This window comes from Nansenia antarctica, assembly GCF_963989245.1.
Source record: "Nansenia antarctica genome assembly, chromosome: 1".
Taxonomy (NCBI): domain Eukaryota; kingdom Metazoa; phylum Chordata; class Actinopteri; order Argentiniformes; family Microstomatidae; genus Nansenia; species Nansenia antarctica.
Window position 1 is genome coordinate 66,461,357 of NC_137674.1, and position 19,923 is coordinate 66,481,279.

The following is a 19,923-nucleotide window of genomic DNA, read 5'->3' on the forward strand; positions in this document are numbered from 1 at the left end:
GCTGTCACTGATGTTATTGGTGCTTGTATACCACCTTTGTCTGACATTGGGATGTGAAAAGGGATTCCCACACTAAACTGCATGAAGCATTCCTTGGGGAATACCTTGGTGAAGGTAAACTGAGGAGACACTAACCAATGGAAAAATACACACGACAGACTTGCCTGCCCTACATTCAGACACACCCATCCCTGGATTGCACAAGTACAAACTTTGCTTGAGGGCAAAGTACATGCACATGCCTAGGGAATGGAGAATGTTGTTGGGACTTGAGCTGTGTTGCTCTTTTTCAACAAAAAAAAGTACACAACAATATAATTCTAGAATGATCTATGTATCCAAATATAATACATGTATAATGACAGTCCATTACCCCTAATAGGCAAATGACTAATTTTACCTAGTCTTTAGCTCTGGTATTCAGTTTGGAGCTCCTAAATTGAGGATATTATATGTGTGCAAATTCTAAAATAGAATTGTTCATAGTAATTCAAACTTTAGTTTATCAAATATTGTCGTGCACAACTGGGATATAGGGACTCACCACTTGCCACACACATATTCACCTAAACCTATATGAATATGTAAGAGTTATTGTTGTGCAATGGTTGTGCACCATATTTGAAGACCCATTTCTGTCTGTGAAACTTCATCAGAAATACCTTCCAAGTGGTTAGGCTATCATGGAACAAGGTTACTACATCTCACTGTCACACGATACCAACAGCAGACATTATAGGCTAACATTCTAGGCTATAGATTTCAAACTTAAGTTGATGTTTGTCCATGAATAACATTGCTTTTGTCGTGTACTGCTATAAGCTATTGATAACCATTGTACCATACACGAGTTTTCACAACAGCCTCTGTCTTTACATAACGTCATGTTACGTCCGCGGATAGTTCTATTTCCCATCAGAGTCCGCCCCTTTCACAGGATGCACCATATATGGTAAATTACGTAGCAGGGATTCCTTTTCTAGAATGTTCCATTTCTTGGGAGTGGGTAGCTTAATTTAACATTTTTACAGAAAACACACAAAATATCCACATTTAATCACATGTATAATATAACGTGTGCTTAAATATACGTAATAAGTGTTATGATAAGTATTCTATAAACCTATAGATTATTATATATTATGCTTTTCACACGTCCGGGTAAAGCATATCCCCCTTGCCTACGTCACGAGTATGTCCTCGTCAGCTCGAGAGCAAGCCCTAGCAAGCCTATAAAAGCCCTGCGAGCTGTCAGAGTTGGCAGTCAAACTTTGAGCAACTACCGAGAAAGCATAGATACAACACTACCACACGGAAGCAAATCGGGAAGCTTCTGTCAAACTTACTAAAGGACATCTTTGACAGCTGAAGTCCACGCCTAACTTTTTACACTAAAGTTTATTTGGATTTGCGAGTTTCTTCGTGACCTCCTGAAACGATGATGTACTCCACTTTCAGCACAGATTGTGACTCTTCCTCCCGCTGCAGCACCGCGTCTCCAGCCGGTGATAATCTCGCCTATTATCCGTCTCCAGCGGGATCGTATTCCAGCATGGGATCTCCCCAATCTCAGGTATGTTGATCAGTCAAATATAACCTTTTAATGTCATACACTTCATTTACAAGGCATGCAATAACAGTGTTGCGGTTAGGGTCGTAAGGTCGTTTTGTGTACGGTGTTGGAAGTCGTTTTATTGCTTACAGTTATAGGCTACATTTGCTACTGTGGACACACTATTCTATTAGGCTGCACACATAGTTGCCCTGCAACAGTATTCTGTAGTCGGTGATTCGACAAGGAAACTCCAGAGAAAAGTTCTGCGTCATAGCTTACATCACGGCGATATTTATAACCCATCTCGCTTTTTATAGAACTCCGACTTCATCCATATGTATGATGCAGTGACCCCCCCCCCCCCAACCCAACCCAACTCCTAGCCTGATCTATATTGTGTACTGATCATTTCCCCTTTCATTCCTTACAGGACTTCACTGACCTGACTGTTTCCAGTGGCTCTTTCATTCCCACTGTCACGGCTATTTCAACGAGCCCAGACTTGCAGTGGATGGTCCAGCCTCTCATCTCCTCAGTGGCCCCCTCCTATAGGGCACATCCTTACAGTGCTAGCCCTCCTGCATACAGTAGAGCAGCAATGAAGTCCACAGGAGCCAAGGGCCCCAACAACTCTGGCAGGAGAGGCAGAATGGAACAGGTAAACAGCTTTCCACGCATTACAATGCTTATGAATATGGAAAGCAGTGCAGTCTGGATTTTAATTATGGCATTTGCATTAAATCAAAGAGTTGGAACTTAATTGTTTGTCTTTTTTTTCTCTCTCTATAGCTTTCACCTGAGGAGGAGGATAAGAAGAAAGTCCGCAGAGAGAGGAACAAGCAAGCTGCTGCAAAATGCCGTAACAGGAGGCGAGAGCTTACAGACACACTACAAGCTGTAAGTATTTCCCAAAATGTGGCTATATTTATCATTCCCTGATATATTTTTTGCCAGCTCTAAGAGCAATGTTGATCAACAGCCAAATTAATTTTGCCTTTCCCTTTTTCCCTTTGGCAGGAAACTGATGAACTGGAGGATGAGAAGTCGAGTATTCAGAATGACATCGCTAACTTGCTTAAAGAGAAGGAGAGGCTTGAGTTTATCCTGGCTGCCCACAGGCCCATCTGCAAGATCCCCTCCGACCTGGACGCTGACTTCCCTGTTGCCTCACTCTCCCCTATCCATGGAGTCTCCTTCCAGCTGTCCCCTCACAACATCGCCTCAGCAGCACCCACCTCCAACCAGTCTACCGCCATCTCCACCTCTGCCTCCGCCTCACTCTTCTCCACCAGTCCTGTCCTGTCCACCTCCTCCGTCACCACCACTGTGGCGGTCAAGATGGGCGACCTGGACACCTCCCTGCTGGAGGATTCTCTGGACCTGCTGGCCAAGACTGAGATGGAAACCGGAAGGTCGGTGCCAGAGGTGGACCTGTCCAACTCCCTGTACGCCCAGGACTGGGAGCCCCTCTACACCCCGGCTAACAATGACTTTGAGCCCCTGTGCACACCTGTGGTCACCTGCACACCGGCCGGCACCACCTACACGTCTTCCTTCGTGTTCACCTACCCAGAGGCGGAGACCTTCCCCACTTGTGGCGTCGCTCACAGGAGAGGGAGCAGCAGCAACGACCAGTCCTCAGATTCCCTCAGCTCCCCTACTCTCTTAGCCCTGTAAGGACACTTCTTCCACCACAACAGACTTCCTCTATAGCACATCTAGCATTTACTTGATGTACGTGGTCGATGTGCAGATTGCAGGGCTATGGAATGGACTTGTACTTCTACCAGGATGCAAAATTCTTATGGTTTTGTTCCCTTGTTTTGCCTCAAGTTATACTTGCCTCTTTTAACTATGTAGCAAGTTAAAGCATGATTAACTAACTAATATCACAAAATAATTGGGTTTACAAATACTTATACTAATTTAATGGTGCTAGATAAAAAAAAAAAGAAGTTGTAGTGTTTGTGTGTTCAGTTCAGAGCAATAGTTAACTTTGACCGATTTTGTTTTCTGGTTGATGGAATGTGAGTATTGTACATTGTTTGTGATATTTAAAAATGATGTGCTTGTCTAACCATAGTCTGAGTGGTCTATATCTTAGTATGAAAGTTTTCTGTGAAAACATGTGTTTTTAATTTATGAAAGTTCCATTTATTTTTGTACTTTAAAGAGTTAGGCCTAAATGAATTTAAAGCAAACTGTTGAACATTTGCGAATCTTATAACAAAATAAATATATTAAATATTTCAATGAATTACTTGTGTTTCTTTTGTTATTGTGGTGTTAAAATGAAATGGAGGGGAAACTGAACTCTTGTTATCAAGTGTCCAAATAGAGTCTGTCTGGTTGTTAACTGATCATTAGGTAGGAGAGGCAGCCCATAGCTGCCCAGTGTGCTTTCTGCCCATTCCTGTTATTTCATCCCTCAGGAGGACACAGACGTTAACCCCCCCCCCCCCCCCCCGCAATCCATCTAACCTAGTCTACCCACCATGCTCAACTGACCATGACCTCACTGTCCCGGGAGAACTTTGGAACTGCCAGTCGATGGTCCAGACAGCAGAGGCTATCTCAGCTAACACCTGCTTCATGTCCCTCCACTTCCTTACTCTCACAGAGACATGGATTACACTGGGAAACACAGCTATTCCAGTAGCCCTCTTTGATGCCTACTCCTTTTCTCATTCCTCTAAACTCTCTGGTCGAGGGTGAAGCACAGGACTCCTCATTTCACGTAAGTGGTTACATAATGTCCTTCCCCTGTCACACCTGTCCATATCCACCATTGAATTCCATGCTGTTTCTGTCACCTCCCCTGTTAATTTTCACATTGTTGTCTTCTATCATCCCCCAGGTCACCATGGTGACTTCTTAGAAGATGGATATCCTTCTCAGCTTCTTCACTGAGGATGCACACCACTCTCACTACTGGGTGACTTTGGGTGAGCGGTAGCAAAGCCAATGGAAGGGGGGGGGGGGGGGGGGGGGTAGTAGTGAGCCTTTAAGACAGCCACAGTCAAGCCTCTTCTCAAGAAACCAACTCTTGACCAGTCTTCTGTCCATAACCACAGAACGGTACCTCGTCTTATCTAAAACCCTTGAATGTGCTGTCCATCACCTTTAGAACAACTTCCTTGACTCTCACCAATCTGGCTTTAAGGCTGGACACTGCTGAGACTGCTCTCCTTGCTGTAACAGAGACCCCTTCCCCCCACCCCTCTGCTTGAGCTTTATCCCTCTCCTCTGTTCTCATTCTTTTGGACCTGTCTGCTGCATTCGACACACCTGATCCTTCTCTCCACCCCCTCATATTTCTGCTTGGATGTCAGCTCACCACTTCAAGCTCAACCTTAACAAGACTGAGTTGCTCTTCCTCCCTGGAAAAAGCCTGCCCTCTCGATCACAGTATAGAACTCTCCCAGATAGCCAAGAGTCTTAGGGTGATCCATGACAACCACTTATCCTGTGCAGCGAACATCACAGCGACAGCACACCCCTGTAGATTCTTCCTCTACAACATCAGAAGGGATACGTCCATTCCTCAGAAGAGAAGCAGCACAACTCTTGATTACTCCCACCTTGATTACTGCAACGCACTCTTGGCTGGGCTCCCCGCCTCCGCCATCTGACCTCTACAGCTCATCCAGAATACTGTCGCCCGTCTGGTGTTCAACCTCCTCAAATTCTCCAATGTCCCCCCCCTCCTTCGCACCCTTCACTGGCTCGTATCCGATTCAAGACCCTGATGCTCACCTACTGGGCGGCAAAGGTAACAGCCCCTCCCTACTTGCAAGCAATGGTCAACCCCTGCCCGATCATTCCGCTCTTCCACCTTGGCTGGCCACAGGCCACCTGGCACTGCTGTCTCTTTGTGGATGCAGCCCGCTGGTGGAACGAGCTTCCCACTCCTGTCAGGACTGCAGAGTCACTATCTTCTGCCGTAGACTGAAGACTCATCTCTTCAGGCTACATCTTGACTGTCCCTCCTAAAGACCTCTTCATCCCCGCTAGCCCCCTGTACAGTTTCTCTACTGTAAATATGAATACAAAATGAATTTTAAAAGTAATTCTTCCTTCTAGTGTTGCTGGCAATGGCCCCTGGTCCTAGCATAGATTTGTTTTTCTTATGATTGATGTATAGATGATTCACTTACTTAGACAAATGTACTTTGGATAAAGGCATCTGCTAAATATCTAAAATGTATATTGTAAAATGTAATAGGCTACTCAGTTTGCATCATATATAGAACACTGTTCTATCTGTGGTAAATTGCATGCACAGTCACATCACATGATGAAAATCATGTCTGCTGACATCTAATCTACACTTAGCTGGGAATATACATGAGAACGGTGTTCTGGTGGTAATTAAACGATTGGCTAAAATTAGACCATAAATAGAACGGTGGTCTAGTTCTCCCGCACCTCCATGCATTGGCTCTATTTATTGTTCCGTCTGTTGCCAAGGTTGTCTACACGTCAAAGCTCTTACGTCAGTGCGTTTTATTTTTTCCCATCTTTTACTTTGCAGCGCTAGCGCACTGACGTCTACTTCCGTGCCCAAATATAGGCTGCGTTCGTAAATTTGCCCTGACAGCGTCGGAGCGCACAGTGGGTTCAACGTCATAAAGGGACCATGTCATTTGATTGGACAAGAGGCATTCCATGAGTGCTGATCAGATTTCCAGAGCCTATTTACGAACGCAGCCATAGATTCTGCTGCCTCTCACTGCTTTTAGCTGGAGTGGCCTGAAATGTCTGAAACGTACAATTTCATCGTTCTCTGCGTTAAAAGTTATACTGTACGTTAATCAACAGAGAAAGGATGGCATCCTCAAATAAAATGGTTGGGACTCATATACTACGATAGACTGTTTTGGTTGGAGATTAAAGCTGTAAGCCACTTGTACTGCTGCACATAGATTGTGAAGCTAATTTATTGGATGTTACTTAACAGTCATTGATGGTTTGTTTGTAGAGATTGCTCTGTCTCTGACCTATAATTTGCTCATGTGGATGTAAACACGCGTTATAGACGCGCAGGTGATAAACAAGCGCGCGAGAGGCGCGCTGCCTTTGCAGCTTTGCTGGATAATGCTGCGTAATATGGGCTATAGCGTTGGTTGTCTTTAGACAGAACAATACAACTGGTTTGAAAGATGAGCTAGACTAGCTGTTGTTTCTGTCCATATTCGGGATTTAGCCCATATTAAATCACTGTAATCACAGTTTTCGACCACCGTGTCCCCTATTGGAGACTGGAATTGCTATTACTGCTGGAGAACACTTATCAGGGAAATGAAGATCTATGGGCTGAATGTGGGTGATATTACATTTAAAATTCTGAATTTGGAAGACAGAACTGTACTATTCTTGGCACAAATTGGACAGTGGCCCAGATAGATATAACAGTGAACGTGAGGGGGTGGTCTAGGTTAGCTGCCTGTCATTTTAAGAGCAAAGTGATGTTTTTTGAATTATTGATACTACCCCCCCTCCTCTCTTCTCTCCGGCGAATACCAAACTGGTCTTTTTAAGGGACACGTGTTGCAGTAGAGAATGTGTCTTCATTATACAGTAAACTATGACTTGTTGAGAAGAAATATGTTACTGAAAGGGAAAAGATTGGTTGTAAAGGTATGTGATCAGTCTGTGGTAGTATGTTTCATTGTGGTTCTAGATATTGATTTGACATATGGAGTTGGAGTCGCTGTTGTGCTTCTAGCAGTTCCCACATAGTAATTTACTGTAACAGTTGGGAGTTGGAGGGAGATGGGGAGTGGCGTGAGGAAATTAAACATTTTAACAATTAAATATGCTGTGAATCCTGGCTGGAGGCAAGGTAGAGGGACATTCACCCCCAAACCCTTACTCTAAGTTTTGCTTTAAATATATGTGTTGTCCATGGACAGGGCCAGAGTTTTCCCAGGCAATCTGATCTGGCCAAGCAAACCTCCAGGCTCAAGTAATAGTCTACAATGAGGAAAAAAGTGTTACCTGGTCAGGTCATATTTTCAGGAAAAACCCTTGATACCCTATGATACGATAATAGAATTCCAGAACACAGGCCCTTGATATGAATGTGAGCATGCAATTCACCCAGACCAACCTCCAGTCCCACCCCGATATCAGTTATTTATTCATGCCCTCTTCAGAAAATGTCTTCCAATATTTCCCTTATATAGGTTTCATTGAGACAGTCTGTCCAATGACTCTGCTCAGGAAATGTGCCGTGCGTGTTCTTGTGTACAAAGGGGAGGGTGGGTTTGGGTGGAAGTCGGCAAACTCACAATGAGAGGTGTGCAACTTCCGCACCCTGTTCCTACCAGACACACCCGTTTGTGCAACACGCCAGAGTCACCAACTGTCATGCTCTCCTATACTCTGTTGCATCACATTACCTTTCATAAGGTGTGTGTTCTTGCAGAATGCAAATCCAAATAACAAGAACAGATTAAGAATTGAGCCATTCTGAAGAGAGGCCTATTGGCCTGAGCCTATTGTTTCGCAAGCACCCTCAAAACAGTGAGCTTCTTTTTGAGAACCTGTTCCCTCACACAAAAGTAGAGCTTTTTCCTCAGCGATGCCCCTATGTGAGATCATGCAGTGTGTAATAACTCTCTCTATTAATACCACTTGCCAGCCCCGAGGAGATGGAGCGGCGGCCGAAATAGCAGGTGCTCGTTGCTTCTTTTAACATCAGCATCAACAGCAGTAAAATTAGAACACTATGACGCCAACCTGCGTCGGTGCTTCAGCCCAGGGGAGGAAGGAGGCAGCGTACATGCTTGAAAAAATAGGAGGGGAAAAAAGGAAAGACAAGGAGAGAGAGGGAGGGAGGGAGGGAGTGTGTGTGTGTGTGAGAGAGAGAGAGAGAGAGAGAGAGAGAGAGAGAGAGAGAGAGAGAGAGATAAGAACCCTTGGCTGGATGTAATTTTGAGTGCAGTGATGACGGAGTAGCTGAGTTCGCCTCCATGCCACAACAACAAGCACTCGATTTGGATCAGCTCCATTTTCACGTTAGCCCATCCTTTGGCACCTCTCTCGGCTCTCAAGAGAAAGGAAGTGGAATGCTCTAGAAATCCAATAAATACATCCCTGAGTGATTCTCCTGTGTGTGTCTGTAGCCTACTGAATGTCTGACACAATCATACAGTTTGATGAATATATATACAATACAGAGTGTGTAGGCCTAAACATTTATAAACAACAACACAATGCAACGAAATGCCTTGGGCAGAGTAGCTCTCAACATCAGCAACAGCAACAATATAATTAATAAAGATAATAAGCTAACAAACTATTTTACAACAACGAGTAATAAAACAACAACAACAACAATAATAATAATAATAATAATAATAGGTATCTAGCAGCAGGATTATTCTCAGTTACAATGATGACCTGGACAAGAGGCACAACATTAAATAGGACAACACACAATACAACAAAAAGATAAAATAGAAATAAAACACACTATTTATATTGAGATATTTATTTTTACACTATTTAAGGTAATACTTTGTCATACATGTTGTCATAGGTGTTATGCAAACATGGGCATTTTTTAAAGACAGATAAGAGATGAGAAGAAGCCAATTTGGAGCTGTACTACTACATTTTCCATACTCCCGAAATGCTACGCATGACTGGTCTGACTTCTGGTGATAAAACTTACATTAACTAAGGGATTGGTTCATCATGACTAGCAATGGTTGGGAGTCTCCATGTTGCATCTGTGTGTTTTCACACTCGCTTTTACAATAAAGGTCATTGTCTCAGATAGTGAGAGCAATTAGCTTGAGGGTGCGGAGACACAATTGCGTCATTCTGTCTGCTCACGAGAGGTGTGTTTTCCCTAAACGTCTGACCTGGTGAATGACATGAGCAATAAAGCCAGTGATTCAAGGTCATAAAATTGCATTCACACTGGTAAAATTGCAATTTCATTCACAAGGACAGTTTCCTGGCAAAATATCAGGCCTCTTTCTATTGATTTCATCTGAGGCTGACCTGGATGAATAAAGGTCACATTTTATAGAGCATAGGATTAATATTAGTTCAGTGTATGTGGCAGCATATGACAGATTCTGAGTTTGTTTTGACATACTAGGCTGAAATACTAGAGGGACGCTGTCCAATGATTACTGCTCACTCAGTGACAGACGCTCCACTTAGTAGACTGAATAGAGTGTTGTTTCAATTCGTTGGATCCAGAAAAGGGATGTTTCCCTGGAAACTGGACATCTCTGTCAAACATAATTGGGTAATCCCTGAGCTGCTGACAACAAAATAACAGCATTGGGGATTTTCTAAATACCCCAGTGAATTCTGAATATGATATTCCTATTTTATAATACAGTTGAAGATTAACCTCTTACATACTAATAAGGTGATTATGTAATGCAAAACTATACTTTTTAACACATACTGTATGTTACTCTGATTATAGAGCTGAACAGAAAGGACAAAATAGAAGGAAAATATCAGAGCCAGCAGTGATATTATTATAAAGCACTTGTGAATTCAGCAGCGTAAAAATAGCTTTACATAAAAACATGAACTCAACACTATGAGGATCCATTGGTTAAATTGTTGTGTAACAAATGTGTTGTTTTGGCACTGTGGATAGACTAAAGATAAAGGCCATTCATGTGATATTAGCCACTGCAAATACATTTAATGTCACTGAACAGATTCCTATAGCCCAGGATCTACATAATGAAATCATACTTTACATGTCTTTAAGACAGTGGCAGCAAGACATGTATTTTAGACCTACATCTTCAGTAATATCCTCCCACAATCAAACCACCTTAAAATAACCTCACCATGACACAATGGGCCAGTTTCACAGACAAGGCTTAAGCCTAATCCTGGACTAAAAAGCATCTTCAATGGAGATTTTACATTGAAAGTGTGATTTAGTCCAGGACTAGGCTTAAGCCTTGTCTGTGAAACCGGCCCTAGGTGTTTTTATTTGTTATTTGTTTGGGTCAGTGCCAGACCGGACCGCTAACTGTATAGCCCCGTCGCTACAATACGTTTTATGCATTTTAGGGCTGAAAGTGTTGACGCATGCTCCTAGAAGACAAGGCCAGCTAGAAGGCTACGGTGTGTGCACAAAGGGGAGAAGAATACGCCCAATATGGCGCCCAACTCGAAATCTGATCTGGTTAAAGAATATGGCGTTCAACAACATCGTCCCCATTTGCTTCAACAGCAAAGGGGATTCACTTGAAATTCTGAAGGCCTCAAGGGTAGATTTTTCACAGAGAAAGTGGAACATCTGATTGGATAAAAGCTCTTATTTAAGAGCTGCACTGGAAGCAGCATAACTGAGGGAGAGAGTAGCAATGGAATGATGTTCACGGACAGCGACATTAGGCCTATCTCAGCATTGATTAACCAGCAGCACAGCAGTACTCAAACCATATAAACAAGCACAGATCGCCACCAGCCTCGCGAATCATATAAATCATATAAACTGCTCATTGGCTTGCTTCGGGCGGCATTTAGCCAGTAGTTCTGTTTTTCCAGTCCAGTCCAGTCTACGAAATCCCTTTAGGTCGGACAGTAATGTCCATATTCACAAAATCAAGCAAGTTATCCTTATTGATTATTATTATTTAGATCGTTTGAGCTAGCCAGCATAAGCTATTCTGCCGGGCGAGAGGTGAAATGTTAAGTGAACTTGAAAGTGATAAGAGCCAATTGATTGATTGATTGAAAACTTTATTAGAAGATTTGCAGAAGTAGGTACATGAAAGTACATATTACATACAAGGTCAACTAACAGGATAAAAACCCAAGAAAGCCACTGGCTTATTTCAATTGGGGTCCAATCAGTAGCTCTTATCGGAATGAAAGACCTACTGATTGGCTGTAAGCATGCTTACCCTGGCCACATTAAACAGCGGGCTGAGGCATCGGAAAAACATAAAAAAGACATTTCCACGCATTCGAATGTACGCGAGGGAAAGCAGAGAGAGAAGTGCTTATAATGTAACGCAATGCAAGCAGAGTAGGAAGTGCTTACTCCTGCAGGTGGCGCTAAAAATCCAACGTCAAAATGAATGTCTCCTGCTGCCCAGGGACCTAAAATACGACTCTTTTAATGAAAACAAACAAACGGTTACATGCACTTTTATTTTAATATTTTCACGGTCCTTTTTTTTCCGTTGGGTAAGCACTGCTTACTCTGCTTATATGGACGGCACGTCCTTGATGTACAGTAATGTACAGAAGTATAAAATAAGTTAGGTCAGGAGACATGTGCAATATACAATAGTTCAAATGTAGTAATGTAAACTTAATAATGGAATGCTTTCTGGCTTATGGCGCAAATGTAAAACATAAAAATAAAAACAATCTGTAGATTCCAGTGCACAGCAGGCCTTCCCACCACCCCTCCGTGACAGCAGCGGCGCTATCGAGGGGAAATGCGACATCCAGACTCTGTCTTTACCCTGGCTCTGCTGCATTACCTCGGGTGCTTCTCGGCTACTCGCCATGGCTCGTTTTGCTGCTGTGCTACTTTTACCGGTTCTTATTGAATCGGTATTCTCCATTTCTTTCTTTCTACCGGTCAATTCTAGGAAATGTTTGCGAGAAGAAATCCACAAAGACGTCCTAGTCACCGGGGAGTATGAGATCACCGAGCAGTCCAACACCAAAACTAACCTGAAGGTGAGTTTGATGATGATGTCTTAGCATGGCTAGCCCAAGCTATCTGTTTTGACTAGGCCCCAAACTCTGAAGTTGTATATTTATTCGTATGACAAACATTCTGATGTAAAAATAATACATGGATACAGTGTGTTTAACGTAATTCACAGTAAGGTGGATGTTGTAATGGGGTCTTGGTAGCTGCCGTTGGGGATGTTGATGATGACAGCTGTTAGCTGCTGTTAGCTTAGCATCAGGCCTGACTCAGTCTCAGCTCCTTCCTGGTTATGGTCAATGTTACAGCCTCGTCTATCCAACCCTATTGTTTTGAGAATTATTGTACATTCCTAAATCCCAACGTTGTTAAATAGGAGTTTACATTTTAAAAACACCATTAGCATTAGGCCTAGCTATAGTGTTGCTCATATCTTTAGCGAGCAGCATTTCAGTGTCAGAATGTGAAGTCGCATTCAGCTGTAACACGTCAGTCTTAACTCCCCCCATGTACTCTGGCTGCGTTCGTAAATTCGCTCTGGAAATCTGATCAGCACTCGTGGAATGCCTCTTGTCCAATCAAATGACTTGGGTCCCTTTATGACGTCGAATCCAGTGTGCCCTCCGGCGCTCTCAGAGCGAGTTTACGAACGCAGCCTCTGATACGTGTAGCTCGCCAGGCCAGGTTAACCTCAAATATTCCGCCTGGTTTTATTTAGTTTTTATGTCTATAAAAGTGTCGGAAAATGTCCTAGGAGTAATTGCTTTTGCTCCCTTTTCCAGGATTGCTTCAGCTTTCAACATATGGCAGTTATTTAATATAACTATGTTATATGCATGTGTTCAGTTTAATGTAACATGCTTGCGAATCCATATAATCTTGTGGATGTCAACAAAGATTAATGAGGCATGTTGATGGCTCACACTTCTCCACAACCACTGCGTTTACCTCCTGGTGACTTATATGTTTTAGTCACTCTGAGCAAGTAGGAAAACATCACGATGCTGACTACTTTCATGCACCAGCTGTCAAATGCATGTGCTCTCTCTGGTGAGAATCCAGATGCTGTTACAAAACGTCTGTGTATAGGCTATATAATGTCTTCCTACTGTGAAGTATTTGCAAATGAGACAAAAGGGTTTGGGAACCCCTGGACTATATTATGTCAGGAAAGGGCTGTCCCCCATTAAACAATCAATAATAATAATATATATATATATATACCCTAACTTGCATTTGTATCACTCTGCAGAATGTCTACTTAAGGTAATTACATCAACAGTAAACTCACTGGCTTGCTAAAAGCAAGCTACACACTAATTAGCTGAACTGTGAACACAGCCAGCTAGCTATGATAGCTATATAATTAGCTAAATATCAGAAATTGCCTGCCACTATGTTCATTTGAACCACATGTGGAATGCGGGTTTCCATATCTCAGAAATACAGAAACATTTGGGGAGTGGATTTCTCCAAATGAGTGTTCAGTTATACTCGCACTGTAACCGGCTCTTTCTCAGTCATTATTGGGAGTTGAGAGACAAAAGGAAGCTGACATTCTCATCTTTTTATCAGCCATCAGAATTCGTTTAGGGGTCCGACTGAAAATGATGGAGCAAGCCACATATGACACGGGACGTGTGGCATGTCTTGTTAACATTAACACACTTGTGTGTTGTGATTTTTTTGGTCAATATATATGAAGTATATAATCCCTGATCATCTCAATTGCCTTATCAGATCACAGACTCCTCGAGCCACACCCTCTACTCAAAGGAAGATGCTTCAAAAGGAAAGTTCGCATTCACCACAGAGGATTATGACATGTTTGAAGTATGCTTTGAGAGCAAATCACCTATGGGTAGGTGTTTACTTCTATCCAAACCTTTTCAGCTTGCACAAAATATTCCAGAGTCTAATGAACCAGATGTCAAATGTCTTCAGTTACTGCCCAAGGAACACACTTTCCTTTCATGTTAAATTGATGAGCAGCCACATCTTGTGAGAACATAATAGGCAGTGTGTGAAGTTAATTGGCAATGTAGTGTGAGATGGTGCATGCCCATTAGAAGTACAGTTTTCTTTCCCCATCACATTTACTTCATCCCAGATCTTTTCCCAATGTCAACTAGGAACTGGGAGGGTCCCAGACCAGCTTGTCAATCTGGATATGAAGCATGGCGTGGAGGCGAAAAACTATGAAGAGGTGAGTAGAAGCACTCATACTGCTGGTAAAGTGGCAATTACTTATATAGGTATTGGTTACACTATTTTCTAATTTATTAATGTATTTCGCTAAGATGCTGGATAATGACCTTGGAATTTAAAGTCCTTTTTCATCTTGGAATTGATATGAGGGACAACATGCTGTTTGTGACGAATGTAAAATATTGATCCGTTTCATTCCCCACGTTATTTAGGATTGTAAGTGCTCCTGGTAGCTGTCTGATATGTTGATAGTTGCTAAATAGAGAAGCACAGCAGCCCTGTGAAATGAGAATCACCCTCCACCCACACACTCACTGACGTTATACTGAAATCCCAGCTCTTGAGTAGGCCAGGGGACTACTGGGGCCTCTAACTGTCTGTGTGGGTGGTTGTACTGTTCATGCATGCATGCATACTAAGCAGTATATTATCATAATCATAGCAGATGGAATTTTATGCCAGGAAATGGTGAGAATTGCTATGCTTTTACGAAGTGTCTGTACATGATGTCGTTGTACTGTGAAGTCTTATCTGTGTGTTCCTCCCACACTCGGAACACTTTCTTTCACTCTCTTATCACAGTTAAAGACAATTAATTGGATAACCTTCACATAAGATAAAGGTTCCAATAAGTTGAGAATCAGTTAAGACTAAAGAGGGAGGAGGGGTGGAGCTCCCTGCATACCAGACAGTTTGCACTGTGTTCCTGCACAGCTCAAGAGTGACATCTACTGTACATATTTGGTCATAGCTAGGTAGCGCAAGCTTCCTATTCTAATCTCGTATCTCCACCCTACCCAACATTTCTATCCCTTTTGCCTGTACCACTGATCATCAAATAACATGAGGTCAATGTTACAATCCAGTAAACAGTAATTTGCAAGTAATAGGTGTTGTTTTTATTTGATTATATTTATCCTTTAACCAGAGAAGTTGAAATGTATTATTTCTTTTTGAGCCTTGGCCAAGAAAGCAGCATACACATACATACATAATAGATACAACATGGATGGATTTGCTTGGTAAAAACATAAAATAACTTAAAAGAGCAGGCTTTTGGTGAATGGTTTCAAGCCCCTCTATTCTCCCTCCAGATTGCCAAGGTGGAGAAATTGAAGCCCCTGGAGGTGGAGCTAAGGAGGCTGGAGGACCTGTCAGAATCTATCGTCAACGACTTTGCCTACATGAAGAAAAGAGAGGAGGAGATGAGAGATACCAATGGTAAGAACACTGGCACTACAGAGTAATCCACTGAATAGTGCCATTTAGGCTAAATTAGGTCTTAAAATGTGAAAACACCCCCAATACACTGGACTGATTTGTCATAGCTCGTGGTGCATTTACAATGCATAATACCATCAACACATTTAATTCTTTAAAAAATTGATATTATTCTATCCCAATTCTGTCAAAATAGAATCTTAGCTCTGTCAATACAATGTGTTCAATTCCATCGGTTTGCTTTTCTTTCAGAGTCGACCAACACTCGCGTGCTGTACTTCAGCATCTTCTCCATGTGCTGTCTGATCGGCCTCGCCACCTGGCAAGTCTTTTACCTGCGCCGCTTCTTCAAGGCAAAGAAGCTCATCGAGTAGAGCACCCACCCCCCACTCGCTGCCCACGCCTAGGGGAGGCAGCCAGCAGCCGTCGCATCCCAACATCCACCCTTCCGCGGACTAGCTTCAACAAACAACAGCAAAAAGGGTTGAGCAGAGCAAATCTAGTTTCAGGGGTGGTAAAGAGCACCAAGGGTTAACTCTCTGAAAGCAGCACACGGGGTTGTGTTCAGTGGCGTGAAAGTGAAAAGTGTTGCTGGTAGGAATGTACTGTATTGAAAATAGTCTATTCGGTACATTGCATTTCTGTCTGTAACGGTTTGAACCTTTCATTCTGGTGAATACATACCTGCTGCTTTGATCGATTGTCATTTAAAGTGTACAGTTTGAAATTCGAGTTCAGTTTATTTTGTTTGGATGGATGCGCCATGAGAGAATGTCTATTGCCCTTCTATTGTTGTACAAAATCTTTGCCAAGCCAAGCAAACTAGATCCTTGGTGCTCTTTTATTAAGTGAAGGTCTATTTGAAAAGGTGGAATGTGGTTACTCTGAAGAGAACTATGGCAACCACTGAACTTTTTGTGTTTTGTCAGTTAATTTGCATACATGTTTCGTAGCTAAATTTGACAGTCTAGCTTGTTTTGTAAATGCTATTCAGTTTATATTGCAGGTATTTGAGGGTTTCACAAGTTATCAGGGAAAGAATATCATCTTACTTCAAAACTAGGTCATTTATATAAAAAACATTGCATGGTCTTACATTGTTTTTAAAAGATTTACAAAGACTAAATGTCACAAATTAGTCTCCTGTGTTACCAAGTAGTACTGTTGTACTGTAAGTCAATGGCCTTTAATTGCGTTAATTGCTCTTTTTTCCTTATTTGAGACCCCTTGAATCAGGCTATGGGCAGAACATGCACCACACGATATGCGTGCCAGTCCTTATTAAAGTGTAATGTGTTGGCCATTTTCTATCAAATCCAGATTGTGTTGACAATGAGGATCATAATGCCATTTTACACGCCAGCTTTGAATTGGTGGTGGTTTTGTAGTTAAATAGCAAATATCCCAACTTTTCCTTGGATGTGTTCCATTTTGAGTAGTTTATTATTTTCTGCTTACAATTCCGGTGAAACTATTTGCTTCCTGGTCTTTGGGTATCAATTCCAATTGACAAAACATCCAATATCCATCCAGCTTGCTTTCATTTGAATGTTAATATGGGTTTGGGGTTACATGGTTTGGGTAGTAAAGATCAGTGGTAAAGATATTCCAACAAATTTGTCACTTTAACTACTGCATTGGTCAATTAAGTGGGTACCTTTTTAACAGTGAGCATCATTGTGTTCAATCAATGATTTCTATGCTGATTGATATCAATTTTGTAAAGTTTTGTGTTGGGCTTTTATTCAATAAAACATTGGACGGATTTACAAAAATGATGTTTCTGCAGGATTTCTCTACCAGAAGATGGGCTGGTCATAGTCAAAAGTTCTTTGTCACACACTGTGCAGAGCAGTGAGATAATATAAACAATATATGGATAGGTGGTAGTGGGCAGTGCAGTAGCCTACAGTTATGTACAATAATATATACATAAATGTGGTAACCGTTGTATAGAAGCGTTATGGAAGTCAAAGCCGTGGTATATCGTGGATTCTCCGCTTCGCGCCGTGCTTAACCACCCCGCTAGCTGTGCCAATATCCACGATATACCACGGATTCTCGTTCCATAACATTTAAATATCAGACATCCGAATAATAACAACACTCTTTCATATATGGTATAATTAAGGGCCAATCCCAATTCACCCCTACGGCTTCGTTTTGCGCGTTCACGTTTAGGGGTAGGGGTGTCCCAATTAATATTTCATCGAGCCATGGCTTAATTTCGAGGGCTAACTATTGGCGCTTTTCCATTGACCGGCTCGGATCGGCTTGGCACGGCTCGGCTCGGCACGCTTTTGAAAAATTCCATATAGGAATCGTTCGAGCGATTCCAGGACCAGACTAGCTTTGAAGCCATGATTCCAGGATGCATTGCGAATCATCTACATAACTTTTATGTCGCTCTATTCAATGCGGAAATGTCATTTTACTTTCTCTGTAATTACTTATTAATAAAGATTTGAAAAAGTATGATAACCATCTTATTATCTTAGTTTAATGTCATTACAATGCATAGACCTTTTCTTTATAACAAGCATAACAAAAAAAATCGCTTTTATGTCGAGGTGCTGTGTCTAACGTTACAGGCTGATTTGTGGACAGTCGCGCATGTGACATATTTCCATGTCTAATGTCTGATGTACTAATGTCATTTCAATGCATTATAGACCTTTTCTTTACAACAAGCATAACAAAAAAAATCGCTGTTATGCCGGGGTGCCTATGCGTGTGCCTATGCTTAACATAGAAAGTTCCACAGTCCAGCGCGCTCGGGTTTAGCAGTAGAGGATTGGTAGCCTACCTGATCACTTCCATTAGACTACCAAAGCAGGACACCGGAGCACTCTTATCTGCGCGTTTGTCACAGGGTGACAGTCACCCTGTTCCTCTGCCCCGGCCAATGGAATCCAACGTCCAATGGATGCCAACGTCAATGTCAACGTCAATGCCAACGTCCAATGGAATCGTCAAGCACAGCCTTCCCCAAAGAAATCCATCGGTGCGCGATTAACATTTCAGAGATGTACAATCATGTTTATTTAGAAATAAATTGTGGTGTTTGACAGCGGATGATGGTAGACATATTTAATGTAAAGTTATCTATCTAAAGTTATCTATCCACAGGCTGATATGTGCATGATAGGTGCGAATCCCCCCCCCCCCTTGGTGGTATATAAAGCTATAGTTGTATTGCGAAAACAAAACAGCTCGCAATCTAATCCGAGCAGTTGTTATTATGTAATATTATCGATGGATGTGCCATTTTTGATGGAGGGCAGTGAGCGGGAGACTCGTCAAGGACATGTAGTTAATTAATGCAGTAGACAGCGGCTGAGCAGTGTGCGAATTAAATCACGGTGTGCGGGGGAGCCCAGGGATTAAAGCAAAAAAAAATCTCCTGACGGAAGAAAAAAAATCAGGCCAAATCGGGGCCGATGGCTTTCCGTGCGCAAAGCGCGCGTGCGATTTTCCGTTCTACGTTCTAATGCTTTGACTTTTCTTTCGAAAAATGTGAATACATTTCCGCGTTGTCGAAAATCAATGACACATCGCTAGTCAACTAACACGGCTTGTTTTGTGAGCCTGCTAACAATGTAAAGTAGTGTTGTAGTTAACTAGGTAACAATGTAAAGTAGTGTTCTAGTTAACTAGGTAACAATGTAAAGTAGTGTTCTAGTTAACTAGGTAGCAGTCCAATCCATTTCGCTGCTGTATTTTGGCTTGACTAGCGAGTTTGTGTTGTGATTCTCAACAACGTAGTTTCACCCTTTTCCATAGTTTTGAATAATACATGTGTGGACTGACGATGTAGCGCAGCCTAACTTATTCTAATAATTATTTAACATAGTTTTATTCTGATAATGATTCCCCCCTCCTCCCAGACTTACAAGATCACATTATTATTGGATTGGTTGGTGCCGGGTGAAGTTGGCTAAACATTTAACCTGCTAGCTAGCAAGAGAAACATCATGTCACTCTCCAAAGGTCTAAAGAGGAAAGTTGACGGTGAAAACAGGGCATTTAAAGAGGAATGGACAGCGAACTATGCGTTCATCCTACCTGGTTTCATCAATGCAAAGCCGTTGTGAGAGACTCGCATTTTCCGTGCTCACAATGAATGTTCCCTTCCACCTATACATGCGAGTCGTCCTTTTCGTCAATGAATGTGATAAAGACGCGCTAGAGGAATCGATTGGTGCATAAAAACCTTGAGAACTGCCAGATTAAAGTGACGTCCATAATAATAATAAATAATAATAATACATTA

General features: G+C 42.2%; 2 protein-coding genes across 2 annotated transcripts; both read left to right on the top strand.

Moving 5' to 3' along the window:
• Positions 1 to 1,438: 1,438 nt before the first annotated feature.
• On the top strand, positions 1,439 to 3,232 carry fosab (v-fos FBJ murine osteosarcoma viral oncogene homolog Ab; the record flags this gene model as incomplete). Its single annotated transcript, XM_080540457.1, has 4 exons — positions 1,439 to 1,573; positions 1,986 to 2,213; positions 2,345 to 2,452; positions 2,573 to 3,232. 4 exons carry the CDS (start codon positions 1,439 to 1,441, stop codon positions 3,230 to 3,232), a joined length of 1,131 nt encoding a protein of 376 aa, XP_080396583.1.
• An 8,812-nt stretch (positions 3,233 to 12,044) lies between these two features.
• Positions 12,045 to 17,460, top strand: LOC308175781 (transmembrane emp24 domain-containing protein 10). Its single transcript, XM_080550333.1, has 5 exons — positions 12,045 to 12,247; positions 13,962 to 14,082; positions 14,354 to 14,427; positions 15,524 to 15,650; positions 15,903 to 17,460. The coding sequence occupies exons 1-5, from the start codon at positions 12,071 to 12,073 to the stop codon at positions 16,022 to 16,024; spliced, it is 621 nt and encodes a 206-aa protein (XP_080406459.1). The 5' UTR covers positions 12,045 to 12,070; the 3' UTR covers positions 16,025 to 17,460.
• The last annotated feature ends 2,463 nt before the right edge of the window (positions 17,461 to 19,923 follow it).